Source organism: Bombyx mandarina, chromosome 15, assembly GCF_030267445.1.
Source record: "Bombyx mandarina strain Sakado chromosome 15, ASM3026744v2".
Taxonomy (NCBI): Eukaryota; Metazoa; Arthropoda; class Insecta; order Lepidoptera; family Bombycidae; genus Bombyx; species Bombyx mandarina.
The window spans coordinates 12,632,553-12,647,456 of NC_143221.1; the positions used below are offsets into that span (position 1 = coordinate 12,632,553).

The 14,904-nt window shown below is 36.2% G+C and overlaps 3 protein-coding genes across 3 annotated transcripts; 2 read left to right on the forward strand and 1 right to left on the reverse strand.

Annotated features, from left to right (window-relative positions):
* Positions 1-1,001: 1,001 nt before the first annotated feature.
* LOC114250350 (uncharacterized) lies at positions 1,002-6,503 on the reverse strand. The gene is made up of 3 exons (XM_028184180.2): positions 6,018-6,503; positions 4,393-4,579; positions 1,002-3,595 (listed from the first exon to the last, which is right to left on the reverse strand). Exons 1-3 carry the CDS (start codon positions 6,365-6,367, stop codon positions 3,341-3,343), a joined length of 792 nt encoding a protein of 263 aa, XP_028039981.1. The 5' UTR covers positions 6,368-6,503; the 3' UTR covers positions 1,002-3,340.
* Positions 6,504-7,080: 577 nt separating this feature from the next.
* Positions 7,081-10,116, forward strand: Mnat9 (microtubule-associated Nat9). The gene is made up of 4 exons (XM_028184177.2): positions 7,081-7,242; positions 7,368-7,477; positions 9,059-9,118; positions 9,443-10,116. The coding sequence occupies exons 1-4, from the start codon at positions 7,166-7,168 to the stop codon at positions 9,784-9,786; spliced, it is 591 nt and encodes a 196-aa protein (XP_028039978.2). The 5' UTR covers positions 7,081-7,165; the 3' UTR covers positions 9,787-10,116.
* A 1,034-nt stretch (positions 10,117-11,150) lies between these two features.
* CNPYb (FGF signaling regulator protein canopy b) lies at positions 11,151-12,166 on the forward strand. Its single transcript, XM_028184160.2, has one exon. The coding sequence runs from the start codon at positions 11,199-11,201 to the stop codon at positions 11,853-11,855; it is 657 nt and encodes a 218-aa protein (XP_028039961.2). The 5' UTR covers positions 11,151-11,198; the 3' UTR covers positions 11,856-12,166.
* Positions 12,167-14,904: the final 2,738 nt, after the last annotated feature.

Genomic DNA, 14,904 nt, shown 5'->3' on the forward strand with positions numbered 1-14,904 from the left:
AGAATTGGGAGTCGTGTTTTTATTCTGTTTCTTTCACATAGTAATTACCAATCGTATCTCTGCCTTTTACATTTTCATGTCGAAATGAAGGAACCCGTTTTAACGAAATGGTATGGGATTCCACACCATTCGAAGTTGTGTGTGGAATCCCATAGCGTTAGCTTCCCGCCAATTGCTTAAAGCAATGAATCCGGGTCTAAATACCTAGTTAGCTATTTAGGTATAATGCAATATAAATTGCGGCCCACGTGGGCGGTAAGCTATAAAGAAATTGAAACAATATAAAAAATTTAAATCTATTTATTATAAAAAATGGACGTCACAATTTTTAATACAATTTTTTTTTAAATATTACATCGGTGGAATGATACATAAAAATAAAACCTGTTTTAAAATATAAGACTAGTTCATCTAAGGCCTATCACATGGACGCGTAGTCGTAGAGATAGGCATACCAGTCAGTGATTTCAATAATCTACGTAATGTAATAATTAAATATTATATATGACGGATAAACTGATTCCATGGTGTTTTTAAAATGATGAAGTCAGCGTCGCTGATGCCATTCTCTTCATCATTATCATTGCCTTCCATTGTGACAATAATTAATACTGACTCTTCCAATGAATTCCATTTATTACATTTCAAGTGTACAACGATAACAATACAGAGCTCCGCCTCGTCCGACTGCTCGAGGCGGAAGTGTTGCGCGACAAAAGTAACTCTTATAACTAGTATAATATAACTTATTTAAAGTAGAACAGCGGGATAGTTCGTTCATTAATTTTCCTGAATACCGTCATAAACAATTGTTCACTTTTTTTTTATTGCTTAGATGGGTGGACGAGCTCACAGCCCACCTGGTGTTAAGTGGTTACTGGAGCCCATAGACATCCACATCACCTGCGTTGGATATATAACAACTATCCAACAATTTCAAAATTATCTAATTTTGTTTCTTTTTACTTGTGTTTGTTATGTATCTTTTAGCTTGTGATGTGTATTGTGTGCCTAATAAATAAATAAAAATAAAATAAATAAAATTTAACATTGTGAAAACAGTTAACTCTAACCATCTTAGTTAACTAAATTGCGCCGATATACCATTACAATAACTTAAAAACTTAAAAACTATATTGTGCTCAATAGTCTATTTGTATTTGCCATTATTTTTTTTAAATCGTTGTAAAATAAGGTACTTTTATGGCAGTGCTTACATGGTACTAACATTTAACATACTTAGATCTATACTAGATAATATTTGTAACGAAAAAGGTTTAAAGAAAACTATCTAAAATAAAAGTTCTTGTCTATAATATATTGACAAAGTCATAATGTTGATAGCTGGCAGAATAAGTTTAGTATCTATAGCAGGCTGCCAAACGCTAGTTGACCATGGAGGATAGAAGTAAGGAGCACCATGTCAGTGTATTAAAAAGTGTCCACTGAAAGGGAGCCAATATAGGTGGCGCCATAGTAACAAGAAGAAAGATTTAAAATACGATAAATATTCTTTATCCCCTTACCATCAACCAGCACTGCCGATGATTTCGCCGGCATTCATCGCGGCAATTGCGGCTTCTTTTAGTTTGCGATATATATTTTAAGCACCTGCCTGAAGAATCATCGGGCAATAAAATCACAGCTCTGTGCAAGAAATACCCTGAAGTTATGGTGACTAAATTTAAAGGGTATAACAATTGTACATCTAATTTTCTAAGCCACTTGAAAAGGAAACATGGACAGCAAATGTATTGAGGAGTACAAATCATACGCCAAGAGAAAGAGAGAAAAAGAAAAAAGCGAAAATATTGCCAAAACCAAATTAAGCAAAATAAAGAAATCTGATAAAAATAAGCCAACCCAATATCAGTTCGACGAAAATATTTTGAAATATTTTATCAATTCTATGATTCCATTACGTGCAATAGAAGACCCATACTTTTTTAAGATTTTTACGGATTTAGAAATATCTGAAATGGACATATGAGTCGACGTACCCTAGGGCCTAGCCTCCCCTAATAACTCCCACGAATAACGATTTAGCGCAGCCTGGAACCAACGGCTTCTTGCTGACTTTGTAAGAACGTCAGTCAACCTTGTGACAACCCTGCCCTGTGCCTTAAAGGCTACTCCTCCATCTTCTATTATTTTTATTTACTTTATTTAAATTTAATTAAAGTTTAATTGCAGGGACAATTAAAAATGGATTAATTGTTAACTGAAACGTCACAGTTAACAATCAAACAAGTGTTATTTTTAATTGTACTTTGCAATTAAATTTTGCCCAACATAATGCGCCACGCGTGATCTTCTATGCATTTTTCACCGTAACACCCGCGTTCTTCAGTAAAACGGTATGAATTGCATACACTACAACACGCGCCAGATAGTCGCGATCTATCCCGCCTTTACAGTTTACACGGCCGCTCATTCCGCTGAGGAAGACAAAAACGAGCAATCGCGCGCGAAAGAACGGGTAGCGTAAACAAAACTTACAAAATATAATCGCGCGCGAATGAGCGTGCAGGCTTTCCCGCGCTTAATCCTGTACGCTCCTAAGAACGCGCGATAGAGTGTGTAAATGCCGCTAATAGCTTAATTTTTACAGGTGGACGCTTTTTCAACTTGTCCTGTTTATAAGTTGATGCTCCTTATTTCTACCCACCTTCAACAGTGCAGTAACCGGATTCCGGTGGGACCAATTGTCATTTTAATTGTTTTAATTATTCAACTGATAAAAGGCCTGAACATATTTTGCGGACCAGACATCTCATAAATAAGTACGCAATATAGTTAAAACAATGTACACATTAGTACACATTATAAATATTCTCAGTACGGACACCGTATGAACTAGGCACATAACTTAACAGGTAAAAATACAACCAATTATATTTGTACTGTATCGTTATTTACGATATGTATACTTTTCAAAAATATATATTTAAGCGGGGTCTACGAGCCCCGCCATATTTGCTTACAGTTATGTCAAGATTTCTATTTGCGGGCCTTAAGCCGTACTTAGAATGCCGGATTGGGAAAACTTTGTAGGCTGTTGGTTGAAGCACGATCATGGAAAAATCTTGATTCATACAACATACCACATGGCAGGAATTGCTGTTACACGGTAATAGGCTCTTATATACCACAACACTTAAGTACGTTATATTGATATCAATTTTATGATTTCATATTTTCAATAGTTTTATTGTACCCTTAAACCGGAATGCATAACTGCTGATATCACTTAGAAACTGCCAATACTGATGCAAAAATAACAAAAATGTTGCCATAAGGCTACTGAAAACATGTCAGTAATGTGCAAGTCCATACTTATCTAATTGCCGCAACATGTTAACACATGCCTCTCTCTGTAAGCTCTGAGAGCAGTGAAAACAACAATGACTATCCATAAAACAACAGATGCCCAAGTTGCGAATAGAGCCAGTTGTAACGATGCCCCTGTATTTATGTAATCTCCTCTGCGACTATTTTGGGAGTCATTATGTACGTAATCCATAAAGTCAAAAATGGCTTGGCAATTGAGACGAAAATGTATAGCTATTGCTGAAGATCCACTCTGTCTTAGATCCTGCAAGAATAAACACATACATTTACATAAAGGTAAAGTTTCTGTGTTGTTGAAATTGAGTTGAAAGTTAACCCTAAGTGTATTCCATATTCTTCTGAGTTGTAGAAATATATTTAGAATTGGTGCTGTGGTCAGATGGTAGTCATAACATAAAAAAGACACAGGATGGAAAGACACAGAATGGTTTAAATTATATCAGTAGTTCAAGCAGAGTAGGAAACTTTGAAATCTTAGCTTAATATACTAATAATGTTAGATTCTGTGACTTATTCGTTCCATTCATTGCTTGTTTGTTTTTTCTCTATTATTAATCTACAATTAATCTAAAGACTATCAGTACATAAGCTGGTCCAAAAAGTGGGCAAACAGGGTCCATTGTCAAAATATGATAAAGTCTACAAATATACATCAATATCTTTGTTCATTAATAATATCAATTCTAAATCTTTGATCCACTTCAAGTATTGCATGTCGTTTGAGGTCTTGTTTGTGACTTCCTTGCAAAAGATTGTTTGCCAGTTTGTTTGATTGAATGTTAAGTCGCCTTTTGTGTTTGGTACAAAAAAATTGATTTCATCTCTAATTGTAGGTATGGATAAGAAGTTGTGAACAATCACACAATCATTGTGGTTTTAATGGCCAATCAATTATATATTGGACAAGTATGTTTACTGCCTATGTCTGTATTTACTTAAACTTATAGCAATTACTTTTCTCTCAACCCACAACAGTTTAGTACCTAGTTATAGGTTTATTCCAACAAATAAAACATTGCAGATATCATAAACATTACTTACCCTGACTAGTGCACCTCTGTACTGTGTGCATGTTCTAAAATATCCATCTGTTGTAATTATAGCATGCACTAAGTTGTATAGACAGAGAATGGCAGCCAGACATGATGTTGGTATCCAGCAATAGATGACAGAGTCATTTGAATCTGTTACTTGAGATCTTGATGTGACTACAATTGATCTTCCTTCGCTATAATATAAATCAAATTACAATTTAGTTATTTAGTATACCTTACTTTCTTATTGACTATTGTATGATTTAAAAATGTTCCAAAACTTTTTCTAAAATTGTCATCGTCTTTATATGTAAGTATATTTACATGATGCTTTATTTTTGTGTGAGGTTTTCTTAGTCATTTTACTTATGTGACTATTAGTAAAAGTCTATTTTTGTTCTTAGAGAGATGAGATACCAGAGAATCGAAGATAAATAATATATCAAAGAGAAAATCAACATTATTAATGGTATCAAACTCCTGCATTTGTGGCACTGATGGTTGATATGGTCAAATGGTGAATTACATTTTCAACACCATCATTCTTGTTGGAAATGTTATCAGAAAAGCAATTTGCAAAAGTCCTCATAGATCCTGAACTATTTATCAAAAATCCTAATAAAGGTGACCCTTAATGTGGTGAAAGGTTATTCCAAAAACAAATACATATTGCAATTCAGAAATACCCAAGAACTGAGATTAACAAGTAGAGACTAATTGACTAACTAACTAACTAACTAATTGATCACAGAATTTATCAGTTACTAAGTAACTAATTTTTGAGTTTAAATAAGAAGATGTTTGTCTTCATCCTTGATCCTGAAGTTTGTAAAGGATGACCCAATCCTTAAGATGAAATAAGATAATTCATAAATAAACATTGCATTTTCCAAATTTATTTTGTGATGATTCATTCAATGTATAATACAGTTCTTAATGTGTTTTTTTTATCACGTCATGAAAGTTGATAAAGCAGATAACAGCAAATAGGGCATAGATAGTTTGTGTATTATATGGCTAAGCTATAAATGTGACACATAAAAAATTTTAATAATATTCTTATTATGATTAAGACATCCTACTTTTAAACTTGATTTAATGATAGTGCTCCTTTTTATTGCAATCTATAAATCAATTTTAAGATTAGCACACTTGCACTGACAACAATTTTAAGCTAAGAGCAAGTTTGTAGATGATTCACCATAATTATGCTGCCAGAGTATTTTTATTTTTACATACAGTGTGATTTTTTGAACCGAGTCTAATACAAGCTTGGAGTACCAAGTACTCAGATAGCTGATGGTGACTGAAAATATAGCGGGAAAACGTCCCAGATTACCCAGTCCTACCAGATGATCAGATCAAATTCGATCTTGCCTGAACATCAAGTTCCACTAAGCCCTCCATTGAAGTCAAGGATCCCAGCAGATGGAAGAAAATTGTAAAGGAGAGAATGATGCAGCAAGAGAGTTGCAACTCTCAGTAGTGAGAAAAGCGACACAAGGGGGGAATACAAGCCTATCCTAATCTAGCATGATGAGGCTTGTACATTTGTTGTTTGCCAATTGCAACAGGTTGTATTCAGTTGTAACTAAATTTGAATTACTAGGTTGCCTTAATAAAATTACTTACATTTCCTCCATTTCTGTTGTTTTTTCATCTTCATATTTACCAATATTATTTATGCACACTCTGTACATATGAAATAATGCCATTACAATGGCATAAACTATAACAGGAATAGGAGCGAATATAGCGTATAAACAGTATGAGTTGTGTCCTCCATTGAAGGATTGGGATGTAAAGACCCCATTCAATATACAACCACAACTAATGTTCTCCAAGAAATTCCCAGGACACATATCCAAAGACACACGCCAGTGATTATACGGAATTGCAATGCATACTATTGATATCGTGAGGAGGCCGGCAAGTAAGCTGTAACAAATGCACAAGCGTCGTTCCGTGTGATACTGATTCATTTTAACAACAAACACTATCCCAAACTTAAAACAATATTAGGTACACTTGTTTTAAATTTTAAACCTTAGAGTTTGAGTCAGTTTGAAAGTTTGAGAGTTTCAAAAGAATTTGTTTTTAATGTCTCATTCATCAATTGGATAAGCAAAGGGAACATATCACATACAATGTTATTTTTGTAAGTTGTGCTTGAAGCCTTGTTTAGTGCAAAAAATAATTGACGAATATGAACAAGGCTTGGCTATGATAAACAGCTGTTTGACTCTGTCCCTGGAATTGCTAACATCCAAGACTGGCCCAGTGAAAAAAAAAAACAAAACGGCAAGTTATGAGATTAAATACGGTGTTGGAATATATTAAATTAAATAACCTCAGAATAATTGTGAAAGGCTATCGAGCGGTGTTAATTTAATTTCATAGAACGTTTACAGGGTTATCTTCTCACCTCATTGAATTTATTCTAAGATTAATTTCATTTCATACCCTTTTTAGAATAGGCTGAGTTACGGCTTTGCCTTTGCCTGTTTAGTGGATCTATCAAGCAATAACAAGGAATTCAAAATATTTCTAAATGCCATTAAATTCATTTAATTGCGCTCCATATCATTTTTCATAATTGAAACAGAAAATACTAAAGATTAGGTGGTATAGTATACCTTTGCCTTTCCAGAAAAAATGGAATTATTGCTATGAATTATTGTGACATGATTGACATTGAGTTGAGTGACAGACGGTGAAAAAACTTGTTTTGTTTGAAAATAGCGTGACAAAATTGTAGATACTAGATTGCATTGATAGCAATGAAATTAAATAGTCATACCAAAATCGTAGGAGCAAATATAATTTTGGTTCCTTACAAAAAACATCATGTACCTGTGTATGTACTTAGCAAATAGAAAACGTAACTCCAGAAAATTTCCAAATTTTCTTCTAGAAATCATTATGTACAAAATATTTAATATATATTATATATAATGCACGCCATTCAAAATAATCTTTCAGCTATCATGAATGGATGAAGTCCGAAGAATTACAAAAGCTAACAGCTTCAGAACCATTAAATTTAGAACAAGAGTACGAAATGCAAAAAACATGGCATGATGACGAAGATAGTATGTTTATCAACAAAAATTTTTATTTTAACTTCGTTTCATACTAGGCGATATTTGTTGAACTTAGAAATAAAACTACTTACTTAATAACTTTTACCTTAAAACTTATACAATATGACATCTTCACGAAAAACTAACTTTTTTTTTTTTTTTTTTTTCCTACCTAAGCTGATAGCCTTGAGAGGCTATGTCAGCGTAACCCTAACTTTAGTAGGTGAGCTCACGGGGCTCAAACCTGACGATGTTGCTAACACGAACCCTAGCAAGAGCCGTGCTTCGCAGAATCTACCACCGGATCGGAAACGCGACCCACTGAGAAGATCCGGCGAGAAACTCAGTGGGCTGTGTCTGAGAGTTAATTTACTCGTCGAGCCCTTCGTCGCAAGCGACGGGTTCGACGAGAACGGTGACCGGTGCTTGAAGTACCTAAAAGCACCGTTAGTGGATCAGGAGGATCCGAGATGACGTGTTTTGGGCGACGTCGACTGCTTTCCATTCGGTCCGCAGGATCGGGAATGTAGTTACCGGCGGCCACGATGAGAGGGTTCTCGTGTCGTGCCGCTTTATCGAAGTGGCGCATGGACGCCGACTGAAGATACTTACTGATGGACTCTAAGTCCAGGTCGTCATGGAGGTCGACGTTCCTGACGAACCACGGGGCTCCGACGGCTATCCTGCAAAAACGGGATTGAATAATTTGAAATGTTTTTAGGTGTATGCGGGCCGCGTGAGCGAACACTACACTTGCATAGGTCATGACGGGGCGTATGCAAGTTTTGTAGAGTGTCACCTTATTTCTAAGGGACATTTTACTTCGCCTACATATCATCGGGTAGAGACGTCCTAGAATGAAGGCGGCACGGTCGCGTACCGTCTTAATGTGGGGGCGGAATGTCATCCTACTGTCGAGGGTGACGCCTAAGTATTTGACCTTCGGGGCCCACGGTATGGGCTGGTCGAACATCGTGATTGGGCGAACGGCGGGGGCGGGGGTGTTGACGCGCCTAGTCGGGAGAGGGATGCTCAGCGTGGTGTTCGGAGGGCGACCCCTTTTGAAGAGCACCGCTGTGCTTTTCGTGGGGTTAATGTCGATGCGCCACTTCCGGAACCACTGTCCCATGGTGGTAGCTGCGGTCTGAAGTCGTCGATGAAGCAACGCCCTCTTCCTACACGAGTAGTAGATGGCGGTGTCATCGGCGAAGAGCGCCAGATGGGTCTCCGGAGACCGGGGTATATCGTTGATATACAAACTGAATAGTAACGGGGAGAGGGCGGAGCCTTGCGGGACTCCGGCTGTGACGTGACGGGGCCGGGAACGCGTTCCCTCGACTCGATATCGGAACGAACGGTTCGACAAGTAGTCTCGTATGATGAGCACGAGTCTGTCTGGCACTCCCATGTTATACAGTTTGTATATCAAACCGTTGTGCCAGACTTTGTCGAACGCCTTCGCTATATCGAAGAAGAGGGCTCCTGTCGGAATGGGTTAAAACTAACTAATAATCATTTAGCATTATGGACAAACTTCATCATATTTAATTAAGTGATTGATCTATATTATATGTGATTGCTTTTTTTCAGAATGCACATTTATCATTTTGGACAAGGATATATTTAATAATACAGCCTTCGATGAAACAGGTATACTACCATAAATACAGAAATGAAATTAGTACTTAGTAGACTATGTTCATTAATCCAATTAGCCAATAAAAGAAAATATTATCAGTGTTAAATTATATTGAAATTGGGGCAGTAGTATATTATTTTATAACATATTTATTGGAGTCTCACAATAAAATGTGATGTGATATAAAATCATACTGGTGCTTAACAAGATCAATGATTTCATGTTTTGTGTAATGTTTCATGTGCATGTGCCCATCAATAAGTTTCATAAAAACAAATTATATACTAATTTTCACTAAAGAAAACATTTATTAATACATTTTATGATTTCTTCAGGTGCAATGATTGGGGATACAAATATATTCATAACTGACAAAGAGTTGGCTATAGGAGAAATAGAAATAATGATAGCTGAACCATCAGCCAGAGGAAAGAAAAGAGGCTGGGAAGCTGTCAAATTAATGTTACTTTATGGAATAAAGTATATAAAAATACAAACATTTGAAGCAAAAATATCATTACAGAATGTGATCAGTATTAAAATGTTCAAAAATTTAGGATTTCAGGAGAAAAGTGTCAGTGCAGTATTTCAAGAAGTGACTTTGGACAAGAAAGTATCAAATGAATGGACACAGTGGTTAGCAAGTAGTCTTTCTTTTGAAATAAAAGACTATCACTAATTAAATCAAATAAAAGGTTTCTACAATACCTTCACAGCATGCTATGTTGGATTTTTTGACATTACCACAGTTTTATGAAACATTTTCTCTTACTATCGACAAAATACATGAGTTGAAGACATTTGACTAACATGTTAATTTATTTATGTGTTATTTGTTCTACACACACTTATCACATTTTATTATTATTCTCATTATCCTCTCGCAGGTCTGCTGGAAGAGATTTCTCAAAGAAATAAGCAGTGCCTTTGTACATAATTTTCCTATTACTCTGTACTGTGTCTTGTTTTCTGTGTGTACATAAATAAATAAATAAATGTATTTTTGGAGTGTTCTTGTTTTTGGTTTTGCTAATTTAAAAAGAATTTAAAAAATCTATTTAAGAAATGAAAATTGAAAATGTTAAGTATATTCAGGAACCTATGAAATATCTTGGGTTCTGTATATTTGTTACAGACTATTAATAATATAATAAAACAATTTATTTTACTAAATTAGCCGTGAATATTACGTTGATTTATGACTGCCATCAATAAAAACGTTATTTTAGATTACGACTTTAAAATCACTCCATAATTGTAAAATTTGTGATAGCAACACTTAAGAAAGGGACCAGAGGTGTTTATTTTCATCTTTATTTGAAATATATCTATTATCGCTTAAGTAAGCCACTATTTTGCTCCAGAACTAATAAATTTTGGTTTATCGTCTGGTACCAGCTTATCATTGAGTTTTGGGATACCCTGTAAGTGTTGGTTGGGAAAGTCACTAGTCGGCAGGCAGGATTGTCATTATGACAATGATCTTTTTAATAGACTTGCAGTGCGTTTTCAATTCGCGGCGCCGTAAAAATAAGAATAAAAAAAGTTGGTCTCTAGAGGTTTTTTTGGCGCGAACGCGAACAGTGAAGTTTGATTTGTTTTATTTTGTCTTTTTAGTGTTTCGTCATGTTTAAATGTGTAATAACGGTGGTTTATTAACTATTTAGTATCTGTGAAAGTGCACAAATGTGGTAAAATGAAACAAAGCCGCTGAACATAACTTCTCGGGATCCTCCCAAAAAGTACACTGAAATAGTCTTAGTAAATGACCACTATTTTATTGAGATTATATTTCATCCCATATCATCTCATTTCATTTCGTTTTTATTTCATGCCATGCCACGTTTCATGTTAATCAATTTCATTTCATTTCATAATAGGTATCATTATTTCATATAAAAAAAGTTTTCATTTAAATTAAAATAAGACTTGACCTAAAGGCTTTAGATACCAGGTCGTAAAATCACTTTAAAAAAAAAGTAGGTCATTGAGTCATAGATAATAAATACAGTCAATAAATAGAATTGTAAGTGGCATAGATTATACACTTAATATGGTAAGTGGTGTTGTTGTTGTTATTGAAAAAAAGCAATGTTTTTCATTAAATTAATTTGTATACTTGCTCTTCTATCAAGGAATGTTATTTGTCGTGACGACAATGATATTAAATCAGAAGAAGATGTCGGTGTCAAATACGCCAATAGATGTGAAGTTTGCAAAATTCTAGCAACGGAATTGCAGAACAGACTCGAAGAGACCGGCAAAGTTCATGAAGTTATTGAAATCGGATACTCCCTCGACGATGTTCAACCGAAAAAGAAAACGAAATATCAGAAATCTGAATTAAGGCTTATCGAATCTTTAGAGGGTGTGTGCGATAGAATATTAGAATACAATATTCACAAAGAAAGGTCCGATAGTACAAGATTTGCCAAAGGAATGAGCCAAACATTTAAGACCCTTCACGGTCTCGTAGATAAAGGTGTAAAAGTGGATCTCGGAATACCATTGGAACTGTGGGATAAACCTTCTGCTGAAATCACCCATATGAAAACACAATGTGAAAGCCTTTTAGAAGAGAACGAAATAGCCGTCGAAGACTGGTATTGGAACCATCAGGGTAAAGAAGATCTCAAAATATATTTATGTACAAAACATGCTTTGAAAGGAGTTGATGATTCTTGTCTCTACGAAGAGTTAAATAATGAAAAAGGTGAGAAAGGTATTAAAGAAAGATCAGAGCTTTGAGATTTATTGACACAAATATGTACTGAAAAAACTTTAAACATGTGATCTACAATAATATACTGAGGTATCGAGATTAATTGTGTAGGTAAAGTAAAGTGAGAATGGATAATATCTGTACATTGAATCAGTATGTTTCAGTGAATGTTTTTTGCTATAAATAATAGAATTAAACTTAATTTTGTTACAAAGTCAAGTGATCAGAGAGCTGTTTTTATTTTAATATAATTTAATTTTTAAGTATGAATTATATTCTTATTTGAAATCCTTTATGTTCCTATATTAACATATTGAATTAAATCATTTTCTATAAATTGTTGTTTCACATGGATCTATAGTGAATTTCTTGTAATGTAGATTGATAGTGATTAAATGGTGAGTATTGAGTCCAAACTGGTTCAATCATGCATAGGTCTCCTAATGTGAGTCAATCAATGAAAAGTACCTAACTCATGACACGATAGGTATTAGAATGAGCATGTGAAAAACAGAAAAAAAAATGGTTTTATCTAGATTCAGGCTGTGGTTAATCAAATCTGTTTTTTTTATTGCTTAGATGTCTGAACGAGCTCACGGCCCACCCAGTGTTCAGTGGTTACCGGAGCTCATAGACATCTACAACGTAAATGCTGCCACTCACCTTGAGACGAGTTGTAAGGTCATAGTTTTAACAGTACAGGTAAGTAAGGCTGAAAAGAAGATATTCTAATAAGCATAAGCATATTCGCCACGCGGTGACCTGGAGACTAGGATAGACGACCTCTTTCCTACTTAGGTATAGTAAAAGGCGACAAAGTAAAGACCTGCACAATTCTATCATAGCTTAAAGTATTCACGTCAACTGTTTGATGACGGTATATCTATTACGAAAACAGGTGTAGATACCGAAATGCAATAGGCTAACTACGGTACCTCGCGAGTAGCAGCACCCTACGATCGTCAAACCGCATGCCCAGCGTGGCAATTACGAGCAAACCCAATTATGGCAAGCTAGATCCGCGGTCCCCAGTTCTCGGTCGCCTTGCTGCCCATTATCACGGCGGCGGTCGCGATGACAGCACGGCTGGGTGTGCGAAGATCCCAAGTTACGGATCACGGCTGCCGTAGACTCATCTTGCCGACGTACAACATACGCACGCGCGGCTTGACAAGCACCTGACAACTCGAAGTAGAAATTGGGAAGGTGGCAGACACATTTTGGGGCCGTGTGAAATCCGAAGAGTGGGGAAGGACACTTACTCTAGAATTGGTTTACCTTAAGTATCATAGAGAAGGCAGACCAGCTAATCTAAGGTGGCCTGGGTTCTTGGTAATAAAATCATCTTAGACAACTTTGTAGAAATCTCCAATGTGTCGAACAGAGTAACATATCTCGTAATCAATATGACTAAGAGAGAAGTATAGCCTCAAGATTATGCAGGCTTACCTACGTTCCGACCTCAACACACTAGGATAATGATGTGGTGGATATGTTTGACATATCAAAAGCACTTCACCTCACCACTAAGACCCACTACAATGTTGTCATGGGTGATTTGAATGCAAAAGTGTGGGTACAAAATCGCAGCGAAACGGTAGTTGAATCCCACAGAATCACAAGGAACTAATGCTTGTCAACTTCTTTGAAGAAATAAGGGTTATTCTTAATTAATTAATTCTTTAAGAAACGGTCCCAAAGGAGGTAGGTGGACATGGCAAATGAGATCGAATTCACTACAGCGGACAAAAAGCATATTATATTCAGGGGTTTCTGTGATTAACAGGCTTATTGCCGATAGCTATCACAGGCTTGTACGAGGGTCTCTAAAAATCGTATTGAAACGGACACGTCTGTCCGTTTGTATTGTACATTGCTATTATTATTTAGTTAGGTACATTAAATTTAAATGCTTTAGCTCTGTTTAAAAATACATTATTGTTATTGCCGTGGAGTGCCGACCGATAATGGCAGGCTGACAGGATATAAATTCTGATTCATATAAGCTCATTTCCTGGCATATAAATATACTTCATCATTACTAAAATTTTTGTGTTTTAAAAGTTTCTGCTTTGATTTACTAACCTATCCAGTTAATTGCGACATGCAGAAATTATTCTCTTTAACATGCGAAGGACTCATCATAGTAACCAAATTGTATTTTTTTTTAAAAACTCAATAGATTCAAGATACTGTTCTTTGGAAAAAAATGCGTCAAACTCAGTAACGTAATAAGGTCAATTATTATGTATGGCAGAAAAACATGGGCTGCAGCCCAAAATAACGTGCATACCATCTGAGAAATTGTTTGAAATAATCCCATCATCTCGCTTTTACAATCGCACCGCCCGCCACCGGAGTAGAGTTCATCCATACTACCTGGAGCCACCGCGTTCATCCACAGTACGTTTTCAGAGATCTTTTCTGGAACGTACCATCCGGCTTTGGAATGAGTTCCCCTCCACAGTGTTTCCCGAACGCTATGACATGTCCTTCTTCAAACGAGGCTTGTGGAGAGTAATATTTTGTTTATTGCCCTTGTAGGCAGACGAGCATACGGCCCACTTGATGGTGAGTGGTTACCGTCGCCCTTGGACTTCAGAAATTCCAAAAGTACTTAACGGTGGACAGGGGCTTGGCTCTGCCCCTGGCATTGCTGACGTCCATGAGCGACGGTAACCCTCACCATCAGGTGGGCCGTATGCTCGTTTGTCTACAAGGGCAGTAAAAAAAAGTAGCTGAGGTAGATATGCAGCGTAACTAGGTGCGATAAAATCCGCAACGAGTATTTTTTTTTTTTTTTTTTTTATTGCTTACATGAGTGGACGAGCTCACAGCCCACCTGGTGTTAAGTGGTTACTGGAGCCCATAGACATGTACAACGTAAATGCGCCACCCACTTTGAGATATTAGTTCTAAGGTCTCAATTATAGTTACAACGGCTGCCCCACCCTTCAAACCGAAACGCATTACTGCTTCACGGCAGAAATAGGCAGGGCGGTGGTACCTACCCGTGCGGACTCACAAGAGGTCCTACCACCAGTAATTACGCAAATTATAATTTTGCGGGTTTCA

Coding starts and splice junctions, on each gene's coding strand:
- Mnat9 (XM_028184177.2), top strand. CDS start 7,166: ATGAAATTAAATAGTCATACCAAAATCGTAGGAGCAAATATAATTTTG. Junction 7,478..9,058: donor ATGGCATGATGACGAAGATA/GTATGTTTATCA, acceptor GCTTTTTTTCAG/AATGCACATTTATCATTTTG. Junction 9,119..9,442: donor TACAGCCTTCGATGAAACAG/GTATACTACCAT, acceptor TGATTTCTTCAG/GTGCAATGATTGGGGATACA.
- CNPYb (XM_028184160.2), top strand. CDS start 11,199: ATGTTTTTCATTAAATTAATTTGTATACTTGCTCTTCTATCAAGGAAT.
- LOC114250350 (XM_028184180.2), bottom strand. CDS start 6,367: ATGAATCAGTATCACACGGAACGACGCTTGTGCATTTGTTACAGCTTA. Junction 4,580..6,017: donor ACAACAGAAATGGAGGAAAT/GTAAGTAATTTT, acceptor TTTATATTATAG/CGAAGGAAGATCAATTGTAG. Junction 3,596..4,392: donor ACAGAGGTGCACTAGTCAGG/GTAAGTAATGTT, acceptor TTATTCTTGCAG/GATCTAAGACAGAGTGGATC.